Source organism: Haliaeetus albicilla, chromosome 11, assembly GCF_947461875.1.
Source record: "Haliaeetus albicilla chromosome 11, bHalAlb1.1, whole genome shotgun sequence".
NCBI lineage: Eukaryota > Metazoa > Chordata > Aves > Accipitriformes > Accipitridae > Haliaeetus > Haliaeetus albicilla.
This window is the reverse complement of record NC_091493.1, coordinates 18,690,836-18,718,479: the sequence shown is the minus strand read 5'-3', so window position 1 is coordinate 18,718,479 and position 27,644 is coordinate 18,690,836. Positions and strand designations below refer to the sequence as shown.

The window sequence follows — 27,644 nt, the reverse complement described above, 5'->3', positions numbered from 1 at the left end:
TGCTATGTCCACACTCTCCGAGCGGAGATCCAGAGACGTGTACCGGTGCCGCTCCCGCTGCCAGAGGGAAGCAGGACGATGAAGCCCAGGCAGTTTCATCACGCTCTGCCTGGCCGACAGCTGCTGACGGCACCGGCCTGCGGCGGCTCTTTGAGGGCGGGCTGTACACCACAGGGCCAGAAGCGCACGTTCACCGAAACAACGACCGTCAGCGCGGCCGAGGGGCCCCGCAGGCCCAGGGCTCACCGCAGCGTGTGGAGGCCCCACGCTGGACAGGCAGGCCCAAGACCGCTTCAGCACTGAGGCCCGAAGCGGGGCACCGGCCAGCAGGGGCGGGCCCGAAGAGCTGCCCGGGGAACAGGCGGCGCGGCAGGGAGCGGAGCGGGGCGGGGCGGGGCGGGGCGAAGCTGAACTGAAACGACGCCCGGGCGGCCGCTCCGCCTGCCAGCAGTCAAGATGGCCTCCGGGCGGTCCCGGGAGGGGGCGGAGCGAGCGGCCTCGCGAGAGCGGTGCCGCCTCTCGCGCGGCTCGGGCAGCGCGCGGTTTTTGGTCTCGCGAGGCGGCCGGGCGGCGCGCGGTGAGGTGGGGAGCGCGGGAGTTCGGGGGGGCGCGCCGGACGGTGGTGGCTGCGCGTGGCGCACCGCCTCGCACCCAACGGCCCCGGCGCGCCGCCATGCCGGCCCAGAACACGGCGAGCAGCGGCGGTGAGAGCTCGGGGCGGCGGGGGGGGGGGGGCGCGGGTAACCAGCCACCCGTGGGTAACCAACTACCCGTGCGCTCGTTGCAGAACCGCTGGGAGCGGAGATGGGGGAGCAGGCGGAGGCGGCGGTGATCACGCCGGCCATGCTGAAGGAGGAGGAGCAGCTGGAGGCGGCGGGGCTGGAGAAGGAGCGGCAGATGCTGGAGAGGGTGAGGGGGCGGCGAGGTGGGGCTGCCCCGCGGGGGGCCAGCCGTTGGGTCTGGGTCTGAGCGCCGTGCCCCCGCGCCGTTAGCCCCCGCGGGGGTTGTGGGCCGGGGCTGGGTGTCGTGCAGCGCCTTTGATTTCAAAACAAACAAACGTGAGGGGTTGTTAAAGTTCCGGGCGGTGGCTGTGATTCACAAGCGCCTTTGATCATCCACGGGAGCCTTCTCTTTTTTTGTTTGTTTGTTTTTGTTTTGTTTTGTTTTGTTTTGTTTTTGAAGGTTAACAGTGGACTCTTGCAGTCAGCAAGAAGCCTGCTGCATTTTATACGCATTTAAGTTTGCAATGAGAAGATTACCTCTTTACTTTTGTCGTTCTGAGCCTAAAAATCTAAGGTATCGTGCCTTTAAAGTAAGCTGATTTCAGAAAGGATAGTAAGTTCACATTCTTCTGAATTTCTGTCTGAAATAGTAAAGGCAAGATTTTTTTGTTTGCGTTTTCTGTATGTGTACATGACACTTCTTTTCCTCTTTTTTCCTCCTCATTTTATTAAAAAAAAACCCACCAAACAAACGACCTGATTAGACCTCTGCAGGACAATTCTATAAATACCATTTATCTTTTCCAGAAATAAGCCCAGTTATGAGTTTCTTTTGGTAGCAGGTGTAGTTTAGGCAGCTGCTGTCACTGGCAGCTCATTCTCTTTGCAGCGGTGTTTGAAGGCCGCAACTGAACTGCATCAAGCAAGTAGCCTAGCTTAAAAAGCCTAGCCAAAAAGGATTGGGTTTATGCCAGTCACTTTCCTGGTCTGTTCTCCTGCTCTTTCCCGCATGCAGTTGTTCAGGCACCCCGAAGTGGAGGGGAGTAGGAGCTGCTTGAGCTGCCGTTGCTGCCAGGAGAAATGTACATGAAATCATCCTGAGAGTTAATGTTTGGTTTGTGTACTTCTGTTTGCTTATGTTGCAGGAAATGTAGACTGCTTCAGGGAAATGATACGTCCCTAACACAAATGACATAATCGTTACTACATTTAATTTCTCTCTTGCTGTGAATGTTTTCAAATGTTGATATTAAGCATTGGTTGATATTAACCAGTCTGTTCTGGAGAGAGAACATGAAAACATGATGCTTCTAGACCTGTGCTGATACAAATTATCAAGGTATCAGAATGCTATGTAGGTATTGTATTTCAGGCATAAGGAAATACAAGCTTGAAAGAACTCTTCTCTTAAATGCTCTTCTGGGAATTGTATTCTAAAGAACTAACACTATTACTCGAAATACTGGAGAAATCAGTGTGTTTGGGTTGGGTTTTTTTCCTGTCTTTCAGAGTGCTCTCATTTTCCCCTTTTCTGTTAATTACATAGCTTTGTATTCGGCCCACCCAAGACTGATGTCTTAAAAACTGAAGCATTATTCTAAGGGCATGAAAAATACAGTTTCTAAGGCCTGGAACTAATTTTAGTTACTCTTTATCTTTTCACTAAGAAAAGTTGTGATTTATAAAGGTATGTTTTTAGGCTGCTGCATTTTCTGATATTGTAGTTGGAAAATAATGCTTTATTTTCCCCGAAGTCTCATAATCTTCTTTCTTGCAAGCAATAAGTCATGATAGAGCCTGTCTGAACTTCTCTTCGGGTATTCCTTGATCAGACTTGGAACTAAAAATTTGGAGGCAATGCTTTTGGAGGGTAAGGAGGAAACCCCTGTAGAGAAAATTATCTTATTGTACTGGAAGTATTGAGAAAAGGACTTAGGATTTAATTTCTTTCACAACTAACCACTTCTGTAACAATGCTATAATGTGATAGGTCTGGGTTTTTTTGTGTTCTCTCCATTTTTTGAGAATTCACAGAGCTTACCTCTAACAAGTGTATCACTCCATTGTTCTGTGTGTTTCTATCATGCTTTCTCTGTGCAGTCTGGGACCAGTCAGACTAAGGGAAATAACCTGTGTTGTTAAACCCAGGTTTACTGGCGTCTGGGGGCAGTTGATGTTCTTGAAGCTTCAGGGTTTTTTATGCTTGTCACTTTGGTCCTTGTCACTTCGGCAAACCCCCTGCCAGGTGATTTGTACAGCAGTTCAACAAAAGAGTCATTTGTTCCTTCTGTGAGCTGAAGGCAAAATACCATTATGCACATATATAAGAATGTAAAGTGATGAAAGAGTGGCAAATTTTTGACCTTTTCAGTCAAAAAGGGGAAAAAAGCCCTCACTTTGTTGGCTTGAAAATTGAGGCAAAAGACAAAGTGGAGAAATCATAAGTTCAATGCTGTTCATCATCTCTGAGGTTTGGTTTTCCCTTGAAATTTTTGCAGTTGGTCAAGGGAACAGTCCTCCAGATTGACCCATTAATGGAATGATGCTGTGTTCACTCCAGTAAAGTGAGCAATAGCAATTTGCTGAATGAAGTAGCTTAGTTTTAATGATATTCTGTCTTGGCATTGCCATAAAGGGTTGATCTTTCTGAGCTCAGGTACTTTTCATCTGAAGGAAAAAACCTGGATTGGGGAGAGCAGAAGCAATAAAAACTGTATGGATAATCGCAAGAAGGCAATCTCTTCCCCCAAAGAACTTGTTGAGATAGATCTTCCTCTCATAAAAGAATACGATGATAGCTACCTGATAAGAATGACATGGAGTACTGTTTGTGGAAAATAAAGGTCTGATTTCTGGGGGAGAGAAACAGGCTCCCCCTTTTCTATGTCACACAGTTTGTCCCATGATTCAGCTAATATCCTTTTTCCCCCCCTGCCTGTTAGCCTATCTAGTTTCAGAAGATTCCCTTGCCTTTCTGTCTTAGCGTGCCCTTATCCCAGTGTTTCTTCTGAAAGCAATGGCATAGATAAGCATCTTGTAAAGCTCTGCATCTTGCCTTGCTGGGGTTTCTCTTGGAGATGCTAATTTATACCTTTTCACTTGTTTGATATCTCAATCTAACAGGCAATGTTAGGTGAATGCAGACGTGAATGCTTTTTCACTTTTTGGGGGAGTCTTGATCTAAGTTTTAAAGAGTAATTTGCAAACTTCTAAATGCACAGACTTGACTAATTCAACAGAAGTTACTTCTAAAAGCATGAGTGGGTTTTGTAATCAAAGCAAGAAGTTACTGTGTTCACATTGGGAATTGACTTGACCTTTGTGAATTAGGCATGATGGTTTTGTAGCTGTCTGACTATCCTGTTCATAATGAAAAACTGTACCTTTGTGCAAATGGCATGTGGAGGAGTCCCATCTAATACTTGGGAAACTGTGCTGAATTTTGCCAAGTAGGGTTGGGGTTGTTTTTCCTCCCAAACTTTGCAGGCTGCAAATAAATATCATTTTGCTCTAAATCTATAAATTGGAGTTGAGACACCTTTGACGCCTTGAATACCTTGTGTTACTGCACTGCAAGTGTGTGTGTTGTAGAGCTCTGTTTACATATGCAAGTGAATGCAACCCTCAGTTATTTTCATCTTAAAGCACTTCATAGGTACATGTGAGTCCATACACTCATGAATCATAGATGTATAATGCACGTAGATGTATAACGACTTGAAGGGAAAGGCTGTGTGTGTGTGTGTGAGAGTTGCAGTTACCCTGCAGAAGAACCCTTCATTATATTAAAAGCATTAACTGAAGCATCTATAAAGACTTGATGTCTCTTTGTGTTGCCCAGGCTCGTGCTTCTTGGGACAGGGAGTCAAGTGAAATGCGCTATAAGAGGCTTCAACATTTGCTTGAAAAAAGCAACATCTATTCCAAATTCTTGCTAACCAAAATGGAGCAGCAGCAACTAGAGGTAGGTGTATTCTTGTCTGCAGTGAGGATTCTTAAGATGGGCTGCCATCTGTTTGGTTGGGGGTTTTTTTGCCATCCGGCTGTTTGAACTCAAGTAAAAATGCTGTTAGGATTGCAATAACAACATGAAAATCTACTGGAACTACTGCCCAGGAATGAAGTGGTGCTTTACGTAATATTCAGAATTTGTTCTATAAATCCATAGATAAATCAGACTGGGAAGAGCATGAATTACAATTTAAAATCACAGTGTGAGGGTGGCACCAATATCTTTACAGTTCTTTTGTTGGCCTGAGTGCTAGGAAGAGAAAATAAATATTTCAGATAAGAAAGTTTAAGGGAGCTAGAAAACCTGGAGGGAGGATAGAAGATGCAAAGAATTGACAAACAGGAAGTTGTGCAGCCTATTTGTGTTAATCGCTGGAGACTGAGGTGTGTCTTCAGGGTGCTAATGTAGGCCTCCATCAAACAAATTTGTAAATTACAGTCATCTGAGGTCATGATGTTCCCAAACATGAGCTTCCATAAAATGATTTGATGTGGTTTTGGTTTTTTTTTTTTGAATCCATGGGTTGCTGAGTTCATATCTAGCTTTATCTTGACTTTCTTACTGTACCTTTATGGACAAGCTTGTACGAGTTTATGCTTGAGAGAGAGGAAGAATCTTAGGAAAAGATTCAGGGCAACAACGTTCTCAGAAAAGTGATGCTGACAGACTGCAGGAACCTCCTTTCTAAAATACTTCTCTAGTTTAACTGTCAGCTTGAATTCATGGTTACTGCGTTGACAGAATGCATCTTTCAGTACTAAGTCTTGATCCATCTGATCAATACCAAGGTTTCTTACCTATTTTTCCAGGGTCCTTTTACTTTCAGCAAGCAGAAATAGTAGATGGAATGAAAGTCTTAAATTCTTCAAGACATGAAAGCACTTCTTCCTTAAAGGCATTGTAGGCTGCTTACATTGCTTTCTGTTTCGCAATGAACACAAGTGGCAATATGTAGAAGTTGTCCCGGTTTCAGCTGGGATGTAGTTAGCTGTCTTCCTAGTAGCTGGTACAGTGCTATGTTTTGAGTTCAGTATGTGAAGAATGTCGATAACACTGATGTTTTCAGTTGTTGCTCAGTAGTGTTTAGACTAGAGTCAAGGCTTTTTCAGCTTCTCATGCCCAGCCAGGGCACCTGACCCAAACTGGCCAACAGTGTATTCCATACCATGTGACGTCCCATCTAGTTTAGGAACTGGGAAGTGGGGGGCAGGGATTCGCCGCTTGGGGACTGGCTGGGTGTCGGTCGGCGGGTGGTGAGCAATTGCCCTGCGCATCATTTGTACATTTCAATCCTTTTATTACTACTGTTGTCATTTTATTAGTGTTATCATTATCATTATTAGTTTCTTCTTTTCTGTTCTATTAAATCGTTCTTATCTCAACCCAGGAGTTTTGCTTCTTTTCCTGATTTTTCTCCCCCATCCCACTGGATGGGGGGGGAGTGAGTGAGTGGCTGCGTGGTGCTTAGTTGCTGGCTGGGGTTAAACCACGACAAAGTTAAAGAGGAGCTGGATACGTGGAAAACTTACTGCACTAGATGTGATCTTAAGGAGTTTACAATTGGGAATATCTTTGTTGAAGTCTTTCTAAATAACTATATTCACTGACAAGGAATTCAGAGCAGTTGCACTTTCTTGTCCAAGCTTTGCTTTATCATTTTAAACTATGTCAGAATAGAGGCTTTTAGTGTGATTGCAAAAACGAAGTCTTTAGAGTACACAGAACTCTACATTACCAATGTAATCTGTGTTATCACTTCTATAATGGATGGTGCTCTTGTGGGTGTTACTGAAAGATAAGAAATGTGTGTGTGGGGGGGTGTTGTTCTTTTTTTTTTTTTTTTCTTTAGGAACAGAGGAGGAAAGAGAAGTTAGAAAAAAAGAGAGAGATGATGTTAAAATCTGCCAAGGTAAGATTAACTAGCTATTTTATGCAACTTTCTGAATAAAATTATATCAATTTTGATCAAGGTAGGTAAACTAACTAAGTTAGATTAGCTAGTATTTGACTTGCAGCATCTATCTAGTATATTTTAACCATAATAAGACTGTTTAAAAGTGCTTAAAAATTGTATACCATGACAGTCATCTTAAGGAGATGTTTCTGACTAATTTATACTAAAGCAAATGGTTTTAATTTGTCTTGAGGTTTTTTCTTTTAGTAATGATTGTTTATTCAGCCAAGAATAAGTAATAAAAAAGATAAGCAGGAACTTTTTTTTGCTGTATTTTTAAAAGCTGCTTAATAGTATTTCAAGAAGCTTTCAAAGGCAATGGTTTGAGGCTGATTACATCTTTTTATCTGTGTCACGATAGAGATGCATAAGATGATGAACCTCATCCTATGTTTATTTTCTAGGGTCAAAATCCACTTGATGGCAAAGAGGAGAAATCAGGTAATGTATTAGGCTCTGCCTTCTGTAAGTACTGGTATTTTTAGTTTCTTTAATGTTTGATGTGTTGTATAAACTCAAATGTTACCTTATAGGTGCAAAAAAGAAGAGAGGGAGAGAAGATGGGACATACAACATCTCAGAAATTATGTCCAAAGAGGTAGGCCATAGCTATAAATAGGCTTGTCTGGATTTTTATAGCACAAATTTTAACTGGTGAGGCAATTGCTGTGTGACATCTGTATTTTAGAGCAATACGTTCTCGTACATTGCCATCAGAGATTATCAGCCAACAGTAGTCTGTCTGTAACATACAACTTTCTTCTAACAAAGATCTGTGTAACAAGCAGTGTTGTCAGACCTGTGGAATTCAGATGCTTTTTTTTTTTTTTTTTCAAGTCTTTGAGGGAGGCAAGCTGTGAAGAGACTACATTGCCAGTTGAATTCTCAGTTACCCTTTGTAATTGGAATGTGTTCTCTGGTGTGTGCCCTTGTTTAGAGTTGCTTGTATGATCAATGATGTTGTATGGAAAGCTTTTTAAAGATCTGTCCAGATTCTTCACTTAAAAGATCTCATGAAATCCAAATTGTAGTAGCCTTTAAGGTTGAAAAGCACATAAGCATAGGTTTTTTTTTTTCTTTGTTTCCAGGAAATATTATCAGTGGCAAAAAAAAGTAAAGTGGAAAATCAGGTATGTTGGCACATGTTATTGCAGTTTAAGTGTGTTAAGCCCAAAGGGAGGGAGGGCTTTTTATACTTTATATCTTTAAGCTTTTCCTGTAAATGAACATCTCTGCTAGATACTAAAGTCCTGAATTAGAAGCTTAAAAAAGTGGTGCAAGTGAATGCACTTAAATACTTATTTTCAGAAATCCAAGGTGAAAACTTCTGACTTATTTTTTCTTAAACACTGAATTTCAACCTATTTATACTTTATAGAATGCCTGTAGTTTTGAAAATAAGGAAATAGGAATTTACTAAGAAATATTTGTGCTGGTATATAAGACCTTAATTCATTTTTAAGCATTCAAGCATGGAGATAGCAGGCGTGGTCTCTTCTGCTTCAGCTGTAGTTTAAGAGCTATGTGCACAGTATGACTTTCTTTCCAGCATTCTCTAGAATCTGCTTACAGAAGGGAAATAGCTTCATTAATTGCCAACCACTGTGAGGAAGGTTTTAAGTCTGCTTGCTTTTCTGGGTAGAAAATTGTAAGCCCAATAGCTTCAGTAGCTATCACTGGTTTTCAGGTCTAAAAGAGTAAAGAATGCATATAAGGCTTTGAAATTTTGCATGTTGATGTCTACTTATGTAGTACTATTAATCCTAAAAACAAATTCTACTCCTGAGTTAACAGTTACTCAAAATAAGACTTTGTGTCAGGTGCTGGCTTACTTCACTGAACATTAAGACTGGTGTAAATTGGGCAAAAGTATGTCTTAGCTGGGCTTTGATGTGCATTCCGCTTGTCATGTGTTCCTTGAACTTCCCTCTATAGGATGAAAGCTCTTCTGACAACCTGTGTCCAGAAGACCTGCAGAAAAACGGAGACTCAAATAGTGTCATTAAGGATAGATTATGTCAAGCTGTACGACACAGTGCCAAGCAATTCCTTGATCCAATACGGAGATTTAATGGACAACCAGTGCCTTTTCAGCAGCCGAAGATTTTTACTGGCGGTGTAATGAGGTGGTACCAAGTGGAAGGCATGGAGTGGCTAAGGGTATGGAGCAATTGTTGATGAAATTGAACATGTTGCTGATTGGAAACAGAAATGGAGGGGAAAGAGACACTAGAAGTCTCTGGTCGTAGTTGGTACAGGGAAGGTGAAGGATTGAGACAGTTCTTTTAAAGATTTCTCATGATACAAGAGTCTGGTGTTACAAAAAAGTTGTCAAGCAGCAGATATAATGTTTCAGTGTGGGGAGGGTATTTGTGTTTGTACAAGTTTCCTTAGACTTTCTCGTTGGTGTTCTCCATCTTCCCTTTCTCCACCTATTTTCTTGTTCAACTCGACTTTCTTTTCAGCCTCTCCTTACAAATACTTTGTGAAAGCAGGAGGACTATGCACACTACTAAGGGACAGTCTTACTATTTTTCTCTCCAGGGCTTGAATACCTAGCCCATAGGTATTTAAAGACCTACTACCTTGCAGACCTGACACAGCTGAGTGTTGCATTCTCTGCATCTTTGAGTCTAACTAGTAATATTAACACAGTGTTTTAAAAATGTTTGTCTTCAGCCTGTGAAATCAAAAACTAAAGAAACTTGGTATAAAAATTGACCACATACATACTCAACTTCTACCCATTTTTTTCCTTGCAAGCCAAGTTAGAACAACTTTGCTTTTTAATTATCAGTGCCAGACAGGACTAATTTTCATTCTGCTGCTGATCTTGTATTTCCCTTAGTTTTTTTCATTTTCTTTCCTTCCCCACAAGCATATGTATCCTGTTTTGATAGGCTTAGACTGATCTCACAAGTGAGTGCCACTAAACTGGCTCACTCTCTTCTGTCACTAGGAAGTGCCTAGGGAAGGCAGGTCTCTTCTTGGGGGAGGGAACAGCTTCCCTAGTTAGGCCCTCAGTTATAATAACCTTTTTTATGAAACTTTGAGTAGTGAATAGAGTAGCCAAAGAATGCTTCTGTGTCTTCCTTTCTGCTCTTTTATGAGAGGTTGCTCTGTCGCTTGTCGGAACAGGCAATGTCTGCACAAAGAACTTTGGCCGGAGCAGGTGCCTGTGTTGGTACCTTTTTCCTATGGTAAAGTAGATATGCCTACAGAAGCTACTTGAATAGATAAAACTGAAACATCAGCACAATAACTTGATCTTTTAGAGGGAGAAGCTAAGGGAATTCTTTGGAGCTGGTATGAGTAAAAATTTGGATAGTGTGAGCTGTACTCGCAGTTGAAGTGCCTTTTGATACAACACTAATTTACATCCTTTCCTTTGATACTGTTCTGGGTTTTTGGGGCACTTAATTGGTAGAAACACGTACACCTACATATGAATGTCTGGGGCTTACAAGACGCTTGTATTTGATTTTCTCCATGATGAAAATATTCTCATGTGTAATATAAAATGTGCCTAGTAGAGAGTTTCCACACATGTTACATTCCTAAAGATGTCTGTTATTCCTAAGGTGTCTTGGTTATTTTGCATTGACGTTTCTTTTTCTGTACGTAGATGCTTTGGGAAAATGGTATCAATGGCATTTTAGCTGATGAAATGGGGTTGGGGAAGACGATCCAGTGTATTGCAACAATAGCACTGATGGTGGAGCGAGGAGTCCCAGGTCCATTCTTAGTATGTGGTCCTTTGTCTACTCTTCCAAATTGGATGTCTGAATTCAGGAGGTTTACTCCAGAGGTAAAAGAAGTGAAGATTTTTCTTTTTCTTCCTTAGGTTTAAAAGAACAAATTATTTAATTCTTACTCTTAATTCTTTGCCTTGAAACTTTCTCTATATAGAACATCAGTTGAATTGTAGTTGTTTGTGTGGTTACTACACACTGTGCCATGTCTTGCTATGTATTTACAGCCTTCTTGTAACAGAGCTAATTATCTCTACTGTCTTCTGTTTAAATGAGCTTAGTTCACCTGGCTTCTAAACCTCTCTCTTTCAGATTCCACTAATGCTCTATCATGGAGCTCAGCAGGAACGTCGTAAACTGGTTCGTAAAATTCACGCGCGGCAAGGATCATTGCAAATCCATCCTGTGGTCATTACTTCCTTTGAAATAGCAATGCGAGACAGAAATGCCCTGCAGGTACCTAAATTCTCCTGAAAGCCCTAGGATGGGTGAAATGCCTCATCACTAATAACAATGCTTTTGAATACAGTAAAAAACCCCTGCATGCTGCCTGTACTAATGTCATACTGTAGCATTTATATTGGCATTCACTTCTGTTTCCTTGGGAGCAGTGGCTCTGGAATCTTACACTTAAGAAGTTCTTCAAACAGAGCACTATCCAAAAAGTGAAGTAAGCAGATAGTTACAGCATATCTGCTCTCTTCATTACCTCTATGTAGGTGATAGTGAGGGAGGCTTGGAGTAAAAGCTATACTTAGTGTATAAATATCATGGTTAACATCAGAATGGTTGTTTAAGCGAGATGAGTTTCTTTGGAGAAGTTTTATTGTAATCACCTAAGCTTTCTAAATGCAGTCACCATGAAGCACGTATATGGCATTAACTGGACTCGGCTCTTCTAGTCTGGCAAAGTGAGAAACAACAGTAAATAGAATCTTTATAACAGGCCGTATCACAGTCTTATTAGTGCTGCTTCTCTCATCTGGCACATGTTTTGGTGGAGTAAAGCTAAGATTTACTGAAATTGCCTTTCTTTTTGCAGCACTGCTTCTGGAAATACCTGATAGTAGATGAAGGTCACAGGATTAAAAATATGAACTGCCGCCTTATCAGAGAATTGAAGCGATTTAATGCAGACAATAAACTCCTGTTGACTGGTACTCCCCTGCAAAACAACTTGGCAGAGCTTTGGTCATTGCTTAACTTCCTTTTGCCAGATGTATTTGATGATTTGAAAAGGTAGGTTGCAATCTGATGGTGAAAACTACTCCCCTTTGTTCTGTTTGGGCATTATTGTGACTTTAATTATTAAACTTGTATCAGCATGCAAAGAGCTATTTTGTGGTATGGTTGTAATTTGGTATGATAATTTGGTGGCAAAGGCTTTGAAATGTGTCTTGCCTTCACACTTGCTTGTTTCAGAAATGAAGGAAGTAATTGTTAGCTAATTATTAGCTCTGTGGATAGTGGAAGCTCAACTCTGAGCTAAGACATGAGCATCTGGGGGGAAGAGATGTTTGTCTAATCGTAAGTGCCTGGTGCTGCTTGAGATTCTCTGAGGTGCTGGAGAAAGCTGTTTGAGGCTGGCAGACATGGGACCCGTGGGAGACAGATCCTTTTCTGAAGCAGTAGGAGGTTAGGTGGAAGAACATTGCCAAAATGTTAGACTAATACTGGAAAAAGACATAGGCAAGAGTGAGTATAATAGATCCTAGTGAATATTTCAACTAGTACAAATATTTTTACCAATCACTTAAAACCTCAAGCATCTGAATTGACAGGTATATTTCAGAAATACCTCCTGTTCACCCTCTATTCATGATGAATATTAGTGCTTTGTTTTTCTTAAATCACAGTATAGGTGAAGAATGGTATACTTAAATAATGAAGAATAATAGCTATGAAGTAAGCTATTACTTTTTTTTTGCTTTGTTTTTATAGCTTTGAATCCTGGTTTGATATTACCAGCATTACAGAAACTGCTGAAGATATTATTGCTAAAGAAAGGGAGCAAAACATCTTGCATATGCTGCATCAGGTTTTCACTTATTCTTTGTGTTGTATTTTTCATGGTTTTTTTTCTAACATTGACCATTGTTATTAAATGTGTCAAAATCTTGTTTGTGGAGCTGAATTCTGGGCCTGAGGCTTTTATTATGGCACTTCTGGACTTCCTTAGACTTGTGGGTTTTTTCAGTCTTTACAGTACTTAAAAATGCTGGAAAGGAACAATATACCTCTTTGACTCATTTTTATTCTTGGAACTGAATTGAGTTTAGTCAAACTTAATTGCAGTTGCTTGCTTCTGTTTGCCAAAAGATTTAATTGGTATGTTTATTTTGTTGAAAGAGAACTTTGAGGGAATTCATGTAACTTTTAGGTGTTGAACAGAATACCTTTTGACAAACTAGTTGTATAACGTAGCTGTCTTCAAAACCAAACTAACACTCAAAACTTTTTTTAAGGGGGGGGTGTGTGGAAATAAATGCTTACAGAACTATCATTTTCTCATCATAAGCTGATGGTGAGCGATAAAAATTTTATCTTCTAGATATAATTGTCGATGACATTTTATTATTTATTTCAGTTAAAGGTTTGGGGCTTTCCCAGAATGACTTGATTTAAGAAATTTAACAATTAAAATCAGCTGTTTCACAATAAAAATACTTTCGGTTAATGAAAATTATTTGAAAGGCCTGTAATGTAGTTACTACTGCACCCTTATTAAACACTCTAAAATATTTCAAATGTCAATGGATGTGTTATTTGAACATGTATTAACAGCATGTGTATAGAAGTTTTGGGTAGGCATCCATATTAAAAAATGAAATATGGAACTCTGAAAATTAACTCTTTTGCTTTAAATTGTCAAAATAGCATTATATCACTAGACTGGTTGGGGGTGGGGGATGCTGGTTGGGGTTTTTGTTTTTTTAAACTAGCCATGTTGAGAGCTTTGAGTCATTGTAACACATCTGCTCAACATTTCAGATTCTGACACCTTTTCTACTGAGAAGACTGAAATCTGATGTTGCTCTTGAGGTTCCTCCTAAACGAGAAGTTGTGGTATATGCACCGCTGGCAAAGAAGCAAGAAACTTTCTATACTGCCATTGTAAATCGCACCATTAGGAAACTGCTTGGAAATAATGAGGTATCTACTGATGTGAATGTTAGAAATGTGCTTGCTATTAATGGTTTATAGGGAAAAACACATTGGTATTGCTTCATTACCATTGTAACTAAACCCACTTTTTGCTCAAATTTTAGTTGGATCCTTTTGTTATCTATTTCACTGGTGGTTATTGTGAGTGGCCTCAGTGGGCACAGAACTAATACAATATGAGTGTAAATATGTTCTTGATTACTTGTAGCTTGGGGGAAAAAGATGACAATTTTCATAGAGTTAACAGTTTCTGCTGTAAAATCAGTGAGGTGCTAATGCAGCTTTTAAAAATCAAGCAGAAGCTTTCAAAATCTACAATTATAGACCTTTAAAGTTTGGGCTGCATTTTCTACTTAGTAAAACTTAGAGCTGCTGAGTCTAAGTAAATATTGCATGATGAATATCACTGAGACCACTTTTCAGTATTGAGAATTCTTGGGTCAACATAGGCCTTTGAATCTGAAGCTATCTGCTGTTGATGGCAATGTTATCATTTCCCACAGGAAGAAGTAGTTGAGTTGAGTCCTACAGGCCGACCAAAACGCCGTAGCCGAAAACTGGTTGATTATTGTGAAGAACATAATGGTTCATCTGATGACTTGGAAAAATTGATCAGCAAAATGCAAGAGGAAGTAGAAAAAGAGAGGTGCCTGCCCTAAAAGATTCTCTCTCTCTCTCTTTTTTTTTTTTTTTTTTTTAATTATACTGAATATCTCCATCTTGGATTGCTTCCAGAGCTTTGCTTATTCAGATTGATCAAGAAGAATGGCATTTCGTAATTCACTATCCTTGTAGCTTTATGATTTGTTTCTTTGCTTTTACCTAATATTTGCTGGGCCATGATAGCAATGATTAGGTTGTACTGTCACTCACTGACTCATTAGAGTTATAGTTAACTACAAGACAATTACTCCTAGACCTGTGGCCCTTGCAGGATCTAGCAATAAAATTGCTTTTTGAGTCCCTGTGTTCATTAGTCACAATCTTAGGTAGCTCTTGTGACGATAGTGCTATTGATAATCCATAAAGAGCTAAAATGTCCTAGTGTGAAATGTAATTCCTTTGGACTGTTAAAACATTTTGGTAGTGAAGAGCTGTGGTTTCACCAAAGCCTCAAGGTCTAAGATGGTGTTGGGTGCCAGCCATGGAAGAACTGCTTCATTTTAGTTATTTGGTAGTTGAATTTCATTGTAATAGCTTAGGTCCCGGCTACAGCTAGCAATGAGGACAAAGAGCTTGGCTTATTGCTAGGTTTTGCAAGGTTCAGGTAAATTTTTTGTCTTCAATGTCCAGTTACCTTCAAAGGTATATCTTCCACTGGCTCAAAGACAGGACAAGGGATAATGCTGGTGTGCTAACTACAGTTAACTCCTAGGTTTTTGTGGAATTACTTGGGAATACTTGAAAGCAAAGTTTAGGCTCAAGACTGGAGAAAAGGGAGGAGTAGTTTTCTTGCTAAATTTTGTAAAATGTGTAGGCTTAAGCTGAGGCCTGGAATCCAAATGGCCAGCATGGTTATTGCTGTTTTGGTGACAGGTATTGGTCACTTTCTGGTGAATAAAATCAGAGTTGAGATTCAGGACTGAGGGAGCTGAGGAATCATGTTCATTCCTGGGTTTGGCAAGGTCTATTGGTGGCTCTAAATGGGTTGGAAGTCCCTTGGGCATAAGGAAAAGCAGGTTAATCTTCAGGGTTGAAATGTATTTATCTTGCTAGATTTTTATTGTAGTTCAGTGTACTTTGCAGGAACAGACACTTAAATATATGTTTGTATTAGTTTTATGGTGTGCATGGATCTCTTCTTTTAGAGGCAGTACTTAGATGTGGAAGAGCTAAATAGCTGTATTTGTTGTGAATCCTGCAATGTGCACGTGTGGCTGAAATAGGATAGGCAGAGAGTTGATTTTGGAATAGCCTATGTATTGTTCTGCAGGAGATATGACCATTTGTTCTAGACAGGGCTTGTTCCTGTTCCCTTTTCTGCTGGGTGACTGCACAAGTTGTTTTTTCTGCTTCTGATTACTCCTGACTGTACTGTCCTTTCGTGTATTAAACGAATAATGGCAAACCCTTGTGCCTTTGGTGCCAAGTGTGGCACTAAAAGAAGTTTCATCTGGTAATAGTTTTACTAACTATGAGGGATTTTGAGGACATTTGACACAGCATGTGAATCCATTGCTTGATTTTGGTTTTATTGGTTTTTTTTCTCTTCAGTATCTGTAATGTAATACGGTGATGCTTTCTGTACTAATAAGATGACATATTTTTTCAAGGCCAGTGGTAGACGTGAGCATTCCCATGGATTCAGAGGTGAACCTTAAACTGCAGAATATTATGATGTTACTGAGGAAGTGTTGTAATCATCCCTATCTTATTGAATATCCATTGGACCCTGCTACACAACAATTCAAGGTATTGAATATTTTAAAGGATTATGAGAAAAATTATTCCAGGCATTAAAAAGCAATAGACTGTGAGCTAACGTCAGTAAAGAATGACCATTTCAATGTATTTGACATATGCCTCCCCATTGAATTCCAGCAGTGTACTGAATCATTCTTTGAAGCTTCCTACAGCAGCAGTTGTGGAGACCAGTTCAGCCCTCTGTGCTCATTTAGCCTTTGCATAGTGATGCCATAGTGTTCATTACAGCAGCGCTCATCTGCTGGGAGCAAAGTTACCAAATTCAAACAGTAGCTGGGTTCCGTTGACTCAGGGTGTTTTAGGATCTGCCTCCAGCTCTCCTCACAAAGGTTAATTTTTAAAACAAAAAATGCTGACCTTGTAAACCGTTCATGACATAAATTGTACACGCTGCAGGAGGTTGCGGTGGTAACTTAAGTGTGAGGTGTTGAAGGGCTGAACCAAGTACAACAGAGTCTGCTTAGGGCACATAGCATCCTTTCTCCTCCTCAAAAGGGAAAAAAATCCAAATTATATCACAAAGGCCAGCTGGTATTTTAATCTACACAAAGCAGTGGGCAATATAGGACAGAGTGAAGTAATTTGAATTGAAAGAATCTTGAACAACTGGAAGCTGCTTGCACATTCTAAATGTAGGTTTGGGGGCATGTGTAGTCATGTTTCCTGTTCAATGAGTGATAACAGATTCAGCTGCAGTCAAGAGCAAGCTGTTGAAGTTTATCAATGTAAAGTCAGTGCATAAAAAGCAGATAGCCCAGTCTGGGTGATGAGGGAAAATTAGTTAATGTGTAGAAGATGCAGACTGACAGTTGACACCACTTGCAGGAGCTAGTACCTGCTCAGAAAAATGGATTAGAAATTATCAAGGTGGCTGCTGTATGGCTCAGACCTGAGAAGCTTCTATATCCCTGCTCTTAGCCCATAGCAAGAATTAGATCTAACAAACTCTCTTGAGCAAAACAGGAGTCTAAGGTAGCAGTGTGAAAACTTGTTCTATTAACTTTTGTCACTTGGCTCATGTGTAGTAACATGTTCAGCAGTGCTTCCTTATATCCAGTAGGTGGAAGCCTTGTGCATTAATTACAAGCTGGGAAAGAAACAACAGTGCTTTTCCATGTGGAAAAATTAAAATCATCAGGGTTTCTCCTTCCAGAAATGGGATGAAAACTAATTAGTTTTTGTAAAAATTATTTGGGCATATGAAATGGCAGGGTTTGATTTAGTTTAATCATGATTTAGCTGGTTCAATGTAGTTTGCTGAAATTCGCGTTGCTTCCAATCTTATAGCTTTTAGTTAAAAAGATGGTACAAGGTTGTTTCTGTGAGAAGCTTTCAGACAGCTTTTGTTGGTGCTTCTGAATCAGGGAAACCTTTGGTATCCTTCCCTCCTAATGTATGATCCCCTTTCCCCTCTTCCAAGGTTGATGAAGATCTAGTAAAGAATTCAGGCAAGTTTCTACTCTTGGACAGAATGCTTCCAGAACTGAAAAAGAGAGGGCATAAGGTAAAGCTAATGATTTGAGGGGTGGGGGGGCATAGTTGTCTCCTTATGACCAAAAAATGGTATTAAGGAATCTTCCTGGTTTTGTAGGTCTTGTTGTTCTCGCAAATGACTATGATGCTTGATATTTTGATGGATTACTGCTATCTGAGAGACTTCAAATTTAGTCGATTGGATGGCTCTATGTCCTACTCAGACAGAGAAGAAAATGTAAGTAGATGTACATGCCCTTTGAGCCTGTTAGCAAATTCTTCTTGTTCCTGTGACACTGGAATGTGATTTCACACAGCATTTAGCCTTTAATAGGGAAAAGTCATCTATGTTGAAAACTGACATCCTTGCTGCTGCTTTTAATATCTGCAGCTCGGAAATACTGAAGCAATGAAATGTGTTACTAACCATTATCTTGGGGTATGCCTAGAATGATGGGTGTTTATGTACTCTGTTGCCCAAATGTGAAGTATGTAACGCATCTATATTGTGGCAGATGCTAATCTCAGTTTTACCCCTGCACATATTGTTTCCTAGTATCCAGGATGCGATGCCAGCATCTATGGCAGCATGCTGCAAGTCTAATGCCAAATAAAGTAGATTTCCAGGAAACGAGGTTTTGTACCTAGTGGGACACCTGTAACTACAGCCTGAAATTGCATGTGGATTTGTTCCAGTGCAATCCTTTGTTCTTGCATACTTGTAGTGGTTTCAAATAACCACAGAATGCCTTACTACTGAGGCACATATTTATCATTAAGTGCAGCCATGCAGAGTGGTTCTGGAAAACCACCTCTGAGGGTTTGCAGGGATGAACAAGAGCAATGCATATATGGAAGAAGTACACAGGATGTATCTAGGGGGGTATGCTGCAATTGCCATCTGGTCTCCAAAGTATGCACTGGTGTTTGTGAAGATACGGAAAAACAGTGGCAGATGACAGATCATCGAGCTCAAACTGTGCTTCCCTTTGCCCCATTTTTTTTCTGTGCCACAGTGTGGCTGAGGAAAACCAAACCCCTGAACACTTAAGTTGCTACTATTAGAGCTGATTCTTAAAGAGGAAAGGCTAATTAGCAATGTGTCAGCAAGCTATAGTGACTTTTATTAAGCTGGTAAAATTTTGTACTGCTGGCTTGTGGGGATTTTAAAGAGTTGATTGTGTGCCTACTACAGTGTGGTATGGGTGCAGATAAGAGAAATCTTCCAGGTCACCAGTCTAAGTCCAGCAGGGCTCTTCCCAGCTCCATGATTTGCTGCAGCTGCTGCAGATGCTGATGTCCAGGAGACCCCAGAGGATATGGGGCTTTTAGAGAGCTTGGTTAGCTGCTTCCACCTGGTAGTGGGGTGATGGTTTATTTTTCTTTGCTGTGATCGAAGTCCTGAAAATTACTATATACTTGCAGTTTTCTACCAGCATGTGGGTGGTCGGACTAAGTAGACTAGGTTTTGACTGGTGTTGCAGACCTAGTAGGAGCTGTGCTGACACTTGGAAACATTTTGCAGTGAAAATGGGCTAGATGCTGAGTAGTAGGCCAGAAAGTTACTCTTAATTTTGAAGTAAGAGGAGGTATACAGGGTGGCTGGAAGTTACAGTCAAGTTGGCATCAATATTTTAGATTGTTGCTTGTGTCAAGAAGTAGGTATGTTTTTAGGCTCTGCCAGCTTGGACTGTGCTCACCTTCTTCATCACTGGATGGTAGGTTATGTGGAGGTGAATGTGATCTGGACCATACCTCACTATAGTCACCTCCACTTTGTGTGTTAGGCAACTCATTGACTGGAATCATCAGATAAGAAAATACAGTTGCTTCACTTCTTGGTCTTGTCCTGTCCCAACTGCATGCAGTGTTTCTTAAGGCCTTAGTTTGGCCTCTGACAGCATGTGGTGTATTTTCTATGTTCATCTTTTTAAACACAGGTCTGTCAAAATAAAACATTAGCTACATTGTGTTTGATCCATCTGCTGTTTTTTAATAGATGAATTCTTTTCCAGATGCATCAATTCAATACTGACCCTGAAGTCTTCCTGTTCTTAGTGAGTACAAGAGCTGGTGGCTTGGGCATTAACTTAACTGCGGCAGACACAGTTATCATATACGATAGTGACTGGGTATGTTGACAGACTGTTAACCTAGTGATATGTGTCCTAAAATGCTTTCTCTGTTGCTGCTTTGATAATAATTTACTAACCCATTATGGTATAGACAGTTTCTGTAACTTTAATGGGGTGTTACATGAAGATAATACTAAGCAGTGTATGCAAACATGTTATATATGAAGTATGCAGCCTCATTTGAAAAGTCCTAGCTTATTGAATACAACATTAAAGTTGATTTCCAAAACTAGCCTATTTGCCCCTGAGTTACACCAAAAGCAGGAGGGTTTTTCTGTTCCTGTTGAAGATACATTTCCTTCTTCCAATTTATTATTTAAGTTTAAATGTAGCCAGACCTTCTACAGGTTCCCTGTTTCCAACAGCTGCCATGTTAGTACCAGCCCCTTGAATCTCCTGTGACTTGCCACATGTGTTTTAGCTAGCTAGGATTCTGCTGCTCCTGTGAACCTGGAGGCTGGGAAGAAGAGAGGTATGTAAGGAAATGACTGAAGACCTCTGCATCTTCACTTTATTTTAATGGACACCTCTGGTGTTTGCATGACTATTCAGCTTCAGGAGAGCTAAAGCAGCTTCAGAAATGGCTGAAAACTTTGTTAATCCTTTTTCTTATCTTCCAACAAAAAAACCCCACAAACCTACAACCAACACCCTCAGATAAATTTGTGATACAAAACATGTCCATCTGTTGAAAACTGCAGCACACGGTGCAGAAGCAATCTGAGCTAGTTGGGTTACTCTGGCAAGAGATGTAGAGTTCTATTATACCATGGCTGCCTTGCTTACTGCTGCCACTCTGACTCTCAGAGCTCACTATTGAAAACACTGCCTGTGGTACGTGTCTTAAGTGGTTAATGGTGTAGCCAACTTGTTTTTTTTTCTGCTCAGAACCCCCAGTCGGACTTGCAGGCTCAAGACAGGTGTCACAGAATTGGCCAGACAAAGCCGGTGGTTGTTTATCGTCTTGTGACAGCAAATACTATTGACCAGAAGATTGTGGAGAGAGCTGCTGCCAAGAGGAAGCTGGAGAAGCTGATTATCCACAAAAGTTAGTATCTTTCTCTTATGACTTCCTGTAAGCATGTGCTACTTCTTTAAATCTCAAGAGAACTCTTACTGCTCTGTTTTGTGACTGCTTAGTATTTTTTCTTAAATGCAAAAAGCTTCATCCTCTTAACAAGTGCCTATATAAGTATTACTTTTCAAAATGCATTGTTAGACACATTGTAGATAACTTCTGCAGCAAATTAAAGGAAAGCGCTTCTAGTATTTCTGGAATCACCATGTTATGACTACTGCTTTACTAGTAGGTAAGGAAAAAAAGACAGGTGATGGGACACTGAGCATACATGGAAGAAATATAGATAAAACCAGGCAATAAGAGAGTAGAGCTCTGGGCTTGTTGGCAGCTTGTCAGCAAGATTATAGTTTGTCTGACCCAAATGTTTTTGAACTTTTAGCATTAAAAATGCTGGGGGTAGATGACAAGTCTGAGTTGATTATCTTTTTAAAATCAAATGAAATGAACCAGAATATAAATGGAAAAGCAGATTAAAAAAATTCTTACTGGTTGCAGTTTAATTTATAACAATTCCTGATAATTAATTTATAACGATTTGGAGCAATATGCCTACTTAATGACATCTAGAGCAGTGTTATATGATGTGAGGTTTAGCAATAGATTTTTTTTTTCTAGTTGCAGTGGCAAACTTGCTTGAGTAGGGAGTGTTCCTATTAAAGTTGGTAAAATGGGTAGAGAACACAGAAAGTTGGTTTCTGTGGGATTCCTACTAAACTTGGTTGAGATTGCAAATCCTACAGCTGTAATATCACTGTAAAAAATTTCAGCATCCTGTTTGCATCTGTCCTTCTGAATTTAAGAACAGTATGTTATAACCATAGTAGAATAGTCCTGTTTGAACAATTAACCAGTGCTGAATGGAACAATAGTCTTTGATTTTTATGTGCAGAACAGTGGTGATTCTTGTTGTATTCTTGATTATATAGCTGGTCATACTCAAAAGTCTTTAGAAAGTGACTGGATTGAAGTGTCTCTTTTGGGGGTAATATTTTCTTGTTTGGGTCATATAGGAATCCTGCTTTGCTTCTGTAGCTTATTCTGTTTGTGATATTTGGACAGTAGCTCCCTATTGCATTTTCCAAACACTAAGCTCACTTGAAAAATACAATTCTTGAAACTTCATATGGGCTTCTGACAATAATTAGCCTTATATTAAACTTTAAAGGAGGTTGGGAACTTCTCATGGTATATTAAGGGGGAGTGGGGACGAACCCAAAACATTTTCCTGAAGGCATAAAGGGCCAGAAAGACCATACCTGTACTGTCTACTGCACAGTGCACTGCTTGTCAAGCCTAAGTTGTGGTATGCCTCTGGTTTTGGATGATCTTAGCTAATCCTTGTTAGATGCTTCCTTTATCCTAGCTTTAGGCCTTTTCTTTGTAATTTGATTGCAACCATTGTCTTGGTGTGACTGCTGTCTGACTCTTTGTAGGCACGTTAGTGACCAATTTAAGTAAGAAAAATTTGGGTTTTAATGATTTGATTATGGTCCAACCTGAAGTTAAAACCAAAGTGGCAAGATAAGCGCACAAAACAGAATGGGCTCTAATAGTGGATGACTGCAATATACTAAAAGTAGCAATGGGAACTGGGACTAGTTATACTGGAAGGAAGCTAAGTGTCACGTTGGGTCATGCAATAAGTTGAGTATTCATCTTGGTAACTATTGGTGAATCATATCAAAATCTTTGCAGCTTAGGTAGGGGTATCCCCTCCAGGAACCTTTGGATCCACTGTGTAAATGTAAAAGTGATGTAATAGATCCTGTTATTTTTAATATCTAAAAAGTGTTGGAACTTTGGAGGAGTGAATGAGGAAGGGATATCACAAAGCTTACTTAAGTCAGGCCTTTCAGGTGTCTAACCATGTAGGGCGTGTACAGTACAAGTACTGGAGCTTAAGAACTGAAATTTGTTGCAAAACAGAATGCTTTTTTGGCCTCAGCACCAGGTTACTCTTTCCATCTTGTGCTTCTGTTTTATTGAAGAAAGTTGCCTAGGAAACTGAGAACCAGCATGATTTTAGTTAAATTAGTAGATGTCAAAGAGGAAGTGATGGACAAACTTCTATTTAAAATGTTAAGTGCTTGATAGGGTCTTCTGTATTTTTCTCTGTGTCACTATTATTGCAACCCAAGACCTGTATAGCACTAATTCAATGCCATATAGTTTGTGAAACTGAAAACTAAAACGGAGAGAGTGCGTCACTAATAATGCACAACAGGACCTGGATCCTGTGTGTCACAGCAGGAGATGTTAACAGAGCGGGGCAGAGGGGAAGAATCCTATAGCTCAAACTCCTCTGGAACTTGGATCTGACTTGCAGTTCACAGATGAACAGCCAGTCATTGGAGGGAGATGGGAAAAGGTGTGGGGAGGACTTCTGAAACCAAGATGTAGGAAAGAACAGCAGTGAGTGTGATGAAAGGGATCAATGAAGACTCATTAATAAAATGGGTACGTGTGTTGATAAAAACTGAAGAAACTTGGCACAGAGCAGTAAGCCGTGGCTGTCTCATTGAAATGCGCAAGGCTGAGCTTGACTTCATCCATGCTTGGCTTTAGTTAAGTAATAATCCTGTATAGGTTTTTTTTTATATTTGGGCTGACATCCAGATTTGTGTGTAGATAGGCGTTAGCATAGTCTTTTCAAGAAACCAACCTGTGTCAGATATATTAACTTTGTCATGTCTGCCTAGTCCCTTAAACTGGGAGCTCTGCAAACCACACATCTTTCCTGTATTTCCTACCTTGTGGTTAATACTGCTTACTTTGTTTCAACCAGCTTACAATACAAAGGGAGCAAACTTCAGCATCCACCATCTAACTTTATTTACAATGTTTTTACTGTAAGTAGAACTAATGGCTTTTCTGCTCTGTGTGTGTGTGTGTGCATGTTGAATTGGTGTTTCAATCAGTTCTTCTGCATACTACAGCTAGAAGGTGAAAGGCCTGCATGTAAACTCTTAATGTACCTCTGACTTTTTTCATCAGTTAGGCTATTAGCGTAAGGTGTGTTTACCTGAGGGCTAAGACAATGAAACATAGCCACTAGTTTTGATGTGCAAGAGTAATTTGTTTGATATGTGCATCCAGCATTGATTTAACAATTTGCAGAAATTGTTCCTGTCTCTGTGTACTTTCTTAAAACTTCTCCTTTCTACAGATCAGTTTAAAGGTGGCAAATCTGGTCTAGCACAGTCAAAGAGCTGCCTGGACCCTCAGGAATTAATAGAATTACTGAAATCCAGAGACTATGAGAGGTATGCAGGTTTCATATTTTTCTTGGGCCGTGAGTTTGTAACTTGCAGCTTGCAAGCAGCTGTCAGTAGCTCTCTTGTCTTATTAAGTGGTATGTGGATTAGCTCTCTTGTCTTATTAAGTGGTATGTGGATCTTCATAGTGGAAAGAATGTCCTAGGGATTCTGCTGTGTGGGAAAACTGACTTCTATGCAGTACTAACTGTAACGTGCTTTTATCTGTATTGAGAGATTATTTCTTCCTCAACAGGGAGGTTAAAGGATCTAAAGAAAAAGTAATCAGTGATAAAGATCTAGAGTTACTCTTGGACAGAAGTGATCTTATTGGTAAGTCAGTTTTATCTGTTTGTTTGTTTTTTTCTCTCCAACAGTAAATTCATGTTTTGTATGAGTCTTTACATGTAGAAAGCTGCCATAGCTTCACTTTCCTACAGCTGTGTTGTACATCTGAAGAAGGACCTTTTGGTCTCTTTCCTGACATTTCCAACAGGATTTGCTAAAGAAGAAATAAGAGAACTTAAAAAAAAGTATTCTAGAAAACCACATTCACGCATAGTGTGCCCTGAGCATACTGTGAACAAAAAGCATAGATTAGGAGGTGTTCTGCAAGCAACTTCCCCTGTAAGTTGCTGTAATTGATAAAAATAGAAATTATTCTCAGAAAATACTTATTTTGGCAAACTTGTTTAAAAACCTATTTTGATACTATCATAATTCAAAATGTAGTCTAACATTGGGGGGGGAGGGGGATTGAGCTTTTCAGAGTTACCATGGCTTGTCAGAGGATTAAATGTTTTAAAAAAAATAAAATTTGTGAGGTTGTCTGCAAATTCTAGTGCTTGATCCAGCCAAGATATTATAAAAGAACTTTTCTGAGAAAGGAAAAAATTATTGTTGAATTTGTCTAAACAATAGATTCAGTATGCTTTGCTACCTTCAGCATCTTTAGTAGAGATAAACCTCAAAGCATAGATACAGAAAAAATTGGTCATTACAGAATTTAGAAGTAAAAATGATAGCTAGCCTTAAATAAGTGTGATATGTATAGTCCAAGTAAAATAACTTTGCCTTAGGAGAACTGTTGGCTATACTTAAATTTTTTTCCCTAGATTATCTAAAGAAGTTGTTTTATAAAACTGCTTATTTCAGTTAACTGACTGCTAATATGGAAAATTATTCATGATGTGCTGATAATATGTCTATACCTTTACAAGTTCAGGCTGTGAAACAATCTGATTTCTCCTTTCAAGTTGGAGAAGGAAGGTGCCATATATTTTGTGTTATTAGTGTGTTATAATGGTTGCTTATTCTTTGGTGGTTTTTTTGTTGGCTATACTAAGCAAAATTAGTATATTAAATTTGTCAAAAAAATGTTTATACAAAGATATTAGTCTAGCATTATGTACTGAATATTTACTACAGCTAACTGTAGTTAATGCTTTAGAAACTGAACTGCCACCTCCAACCCCTGTAAGCCATAATTACTGAATTTGATACAAAGACAATACTCTTTCATTAGCTTTATATTCACTGGAAGGGCAACTTAGTGATTGCAAGTGCTAGGAAAACAAGATGTAGGTCTTTGAACTTTAGAAAAGAATATTGTTTAGCAGAGCCGTAACTTTCTGTGTTTCTCCTAGTAACTTCACTAGATAGGTTTACTGCATTCCGTTTTCTTCTCAGGAAAATGAGACTAGTTCAGGCAGATTTTAAAACTGCTTATCTCCATTCAGATTTAGCCAGAGGTGTTGGAATTTTTTTTTCTTGAAGTACACAACTGAAAAATATTTTCAAGCACAAACTTTTAGTAGCAAACTGTTGATGAAGGAGCAAAATTATTTTATCAACTTGCTTTCCAAATCCAAACAAAAATACATACAACTTCTATGTCTGCAATAGTATGGTTGCAGCCACTTCACCTATTATTGTTGATCTTTGTTTTGTTTTAATCCTAGATCAAATGAAGACCTCTGAAAAAATGAAAAAGGAAAAAATGGGTGTCTTCAAGGTCCTAGAAGAATCATCAGATTCCAATGCAGAGTGTGTGTTTTAATGTGCAAATGTGGTCTGTAGTCTTACAGGACAAACATATGACTGACATCAGATCTTCAGAGACATCACTTAGACATACTGATCCTTTATGCTGACTTTCTTTCCTTGTTCAAATCCCTCATGTTCTTTCACTGAATTTTAACATGTTCTACAGTATAATGCAGGTGATAGTTTCACGTTGTAGGTTTGGTAGGCTGTCATAAAAAATTAGAAAAATAAGCATGTTTCACATTAGCAGCTAGCTCTTGTGATCAGTGGTAAAAACCAGCAGATTTGTGTTAAAAAAAAAAATCTTCCTGTGGAAGTCCTAAAACAGGTTTCGTTTTTTATATAGTGTCAATTATGGTTTTATTTGGAAGTGAGAGAACATGTACCTTTGTTACAGCCAATTGTGTAGCTTCTGTTTTTAACTTCTGCAAATTATTTTGATTAAATAAACATCTTGTTTGTCCTAAAGGTGTTGTAGGGGTTTTAGCATAGCTTCTTAAGCTTTGCTTATTTATGTTGTGTCCATTAATTCACTCTTTCCCTACTCAATTAGCACATTAGCCAATCTCACACATTTAAAAAAACAAAACAAAACCCACCAACCAACCAAAAAAACCCACAACAAAAGATGAGTCAAAAAAACCCTAAATTTTTCTGGTGCAAGCATTATTTCTGTATTGACTGGTGCATCAGCTTGCACACCTAAGGTGCCTGTTTGAAGGGAGCTAAGGGTACTGGAAGGGGAGAGTGCAGAATGACTCTGGGGGTGTGTGCATGACCGAGGAGTACTTTCTGGGAAGGGAGGGTTTGAAACTACAGTGAGTCAAAAAAGACAGGCGAAGGATATTACTTGTATATGTAGCCTCTAAGAGCCAGCTGTAAGCAATGGTTTTCAACTTGGGCATCAGGTGTCTTTCAAACTTTTAATTCTGGTTTGTGAAAATGTCATCTAGGTGTAGTTAGAAGCTGCAGTCATGGAATTGCAGCTGGAGCTGTCAGAGTTGCAGTTGTGCTAGTCATGCCAAGGCATAGGTAACATGGAATAAAATAAAATCCTACCTAATCTATCAGACTTCAGAAACTACTTTCCAGTCACTTTGATTGTTCTTACTCTCCATCTGTTAGCCTGATTTAGAGAAAGTTAGTTTATATTAGTGAGAGATGTTTATCCTTACTTCTATAAGGGAACAAATAAATGTTAAGTTAATGAGTAGGCTGGCTTTGACCTTTGACTATTGAAAGCCATGTCTTGTTTCTAATTGTTACAGACAAAAGTTTCTGAGTTTACTGTTCAGTTACTTATTAGCCTGAATAATGCAAAGTCCAACATGTGCTGTCTCTGTTACTTAGATTTGCTGAGCTACTATGCTAGTCTCCTTTATGCATTGTTTTATGCTCGTGAAGACCTACTACACGATTTAACAGTTTGTATCTATGTATGATAGATAACATAGTATGTATCTACAATAGTATCTAATGGAATAATTGTAAAAGTTTTAATAATAACTGACATAACTGCTTCCACACAGGCTTACCTAACTTTTTAAGACTGATTTACCCTGCTCAACCTGCACAGCTGCCTGAATGTCACTGCAGGCCAATATGGTGGAAAACAAAAATGAACAA

At 39.5% G+C, this 27,644-nt stretch overlaps 1 protein-coding gene across 5 annotated transcripts; it reads left to right on the top strand.

The window, feature by feature from the left end:
- On the top strand, nt 1-27,349 carry HELLS (helicase, lymphoid specific). Of its 5 annotated transcripts, none has more exons than XM_069796433.1 (22): nt 1-276; nt 788-909; nt 4,564-4,686; nt 6,584-6,643; nt 7,093-7,129; nt 7,222-7,286; nt 7,777-7,818; nt 8,624-8,848; nt 10,314-10,496; nt 10,753-10,896; nt 11,483-11,679; nt 12,382-12,478; nt 13,432-13,593; nt 14,109-14,251; nt 15,879-16,017; nt 17,450-17,533; nt 17,621-17,740; nt 19,518-19,634; nt 20,526-20,685; nt 23,885-23,981; nt 24,229-24,305; nt 25,934-27,349. In XM_069796433.1, the coding sequence occupies exons 2-22, from the start codon at nt 805-807 to the stop codon at nt 26,029-26,031; spliced, it is 2,475 nt and encodes an 824-aa protein (XP_069652534.1). In that variant the 5' UTR covers nt 1-276; nt 788-804; the 3' UTR covers nt 26,032-27,349. The 5 variants fall into 5 exon arrangements, with proteins under 5 accessions (XP_069652534.1, XP_069652536.1, XP_069652535.1 ...); XM_069796435.1 differs by lacking the exon at nt 1-276 and adding an exon at nt 565-582; XM_069796434.1 differs by lacking the exon at nt 1-276 and adding an exon at nt 573-704.
- The last annotated feature ends 295 nt before the right edge of the window (nt 27,350-27,644 follow it).

Excerpts from the sequence above, each read along its gene's own strand:
- HELLS (XM_069796434.1), top strand. The coding sequence starts at position 674 with ATGCCGGCCCAGAACACGGCGAGCAGCGGCG. Across the intron at positions 8,849-10,313 it reads AAGGCATGGAGTGGCTAAGG|ATGCTTTGGGAAAATGGTAT; the intron begins GTATGGAGCAAT and ends TTCTGTACGTAG. Across the intron at positions 17,741-19,517 it reads ACTCAGACAGAGAAGAAAAT|ATGCATCAATTCAATACTGA; the intron begins GTAAGTAGATGT and ends ATTCTTTTCCAG.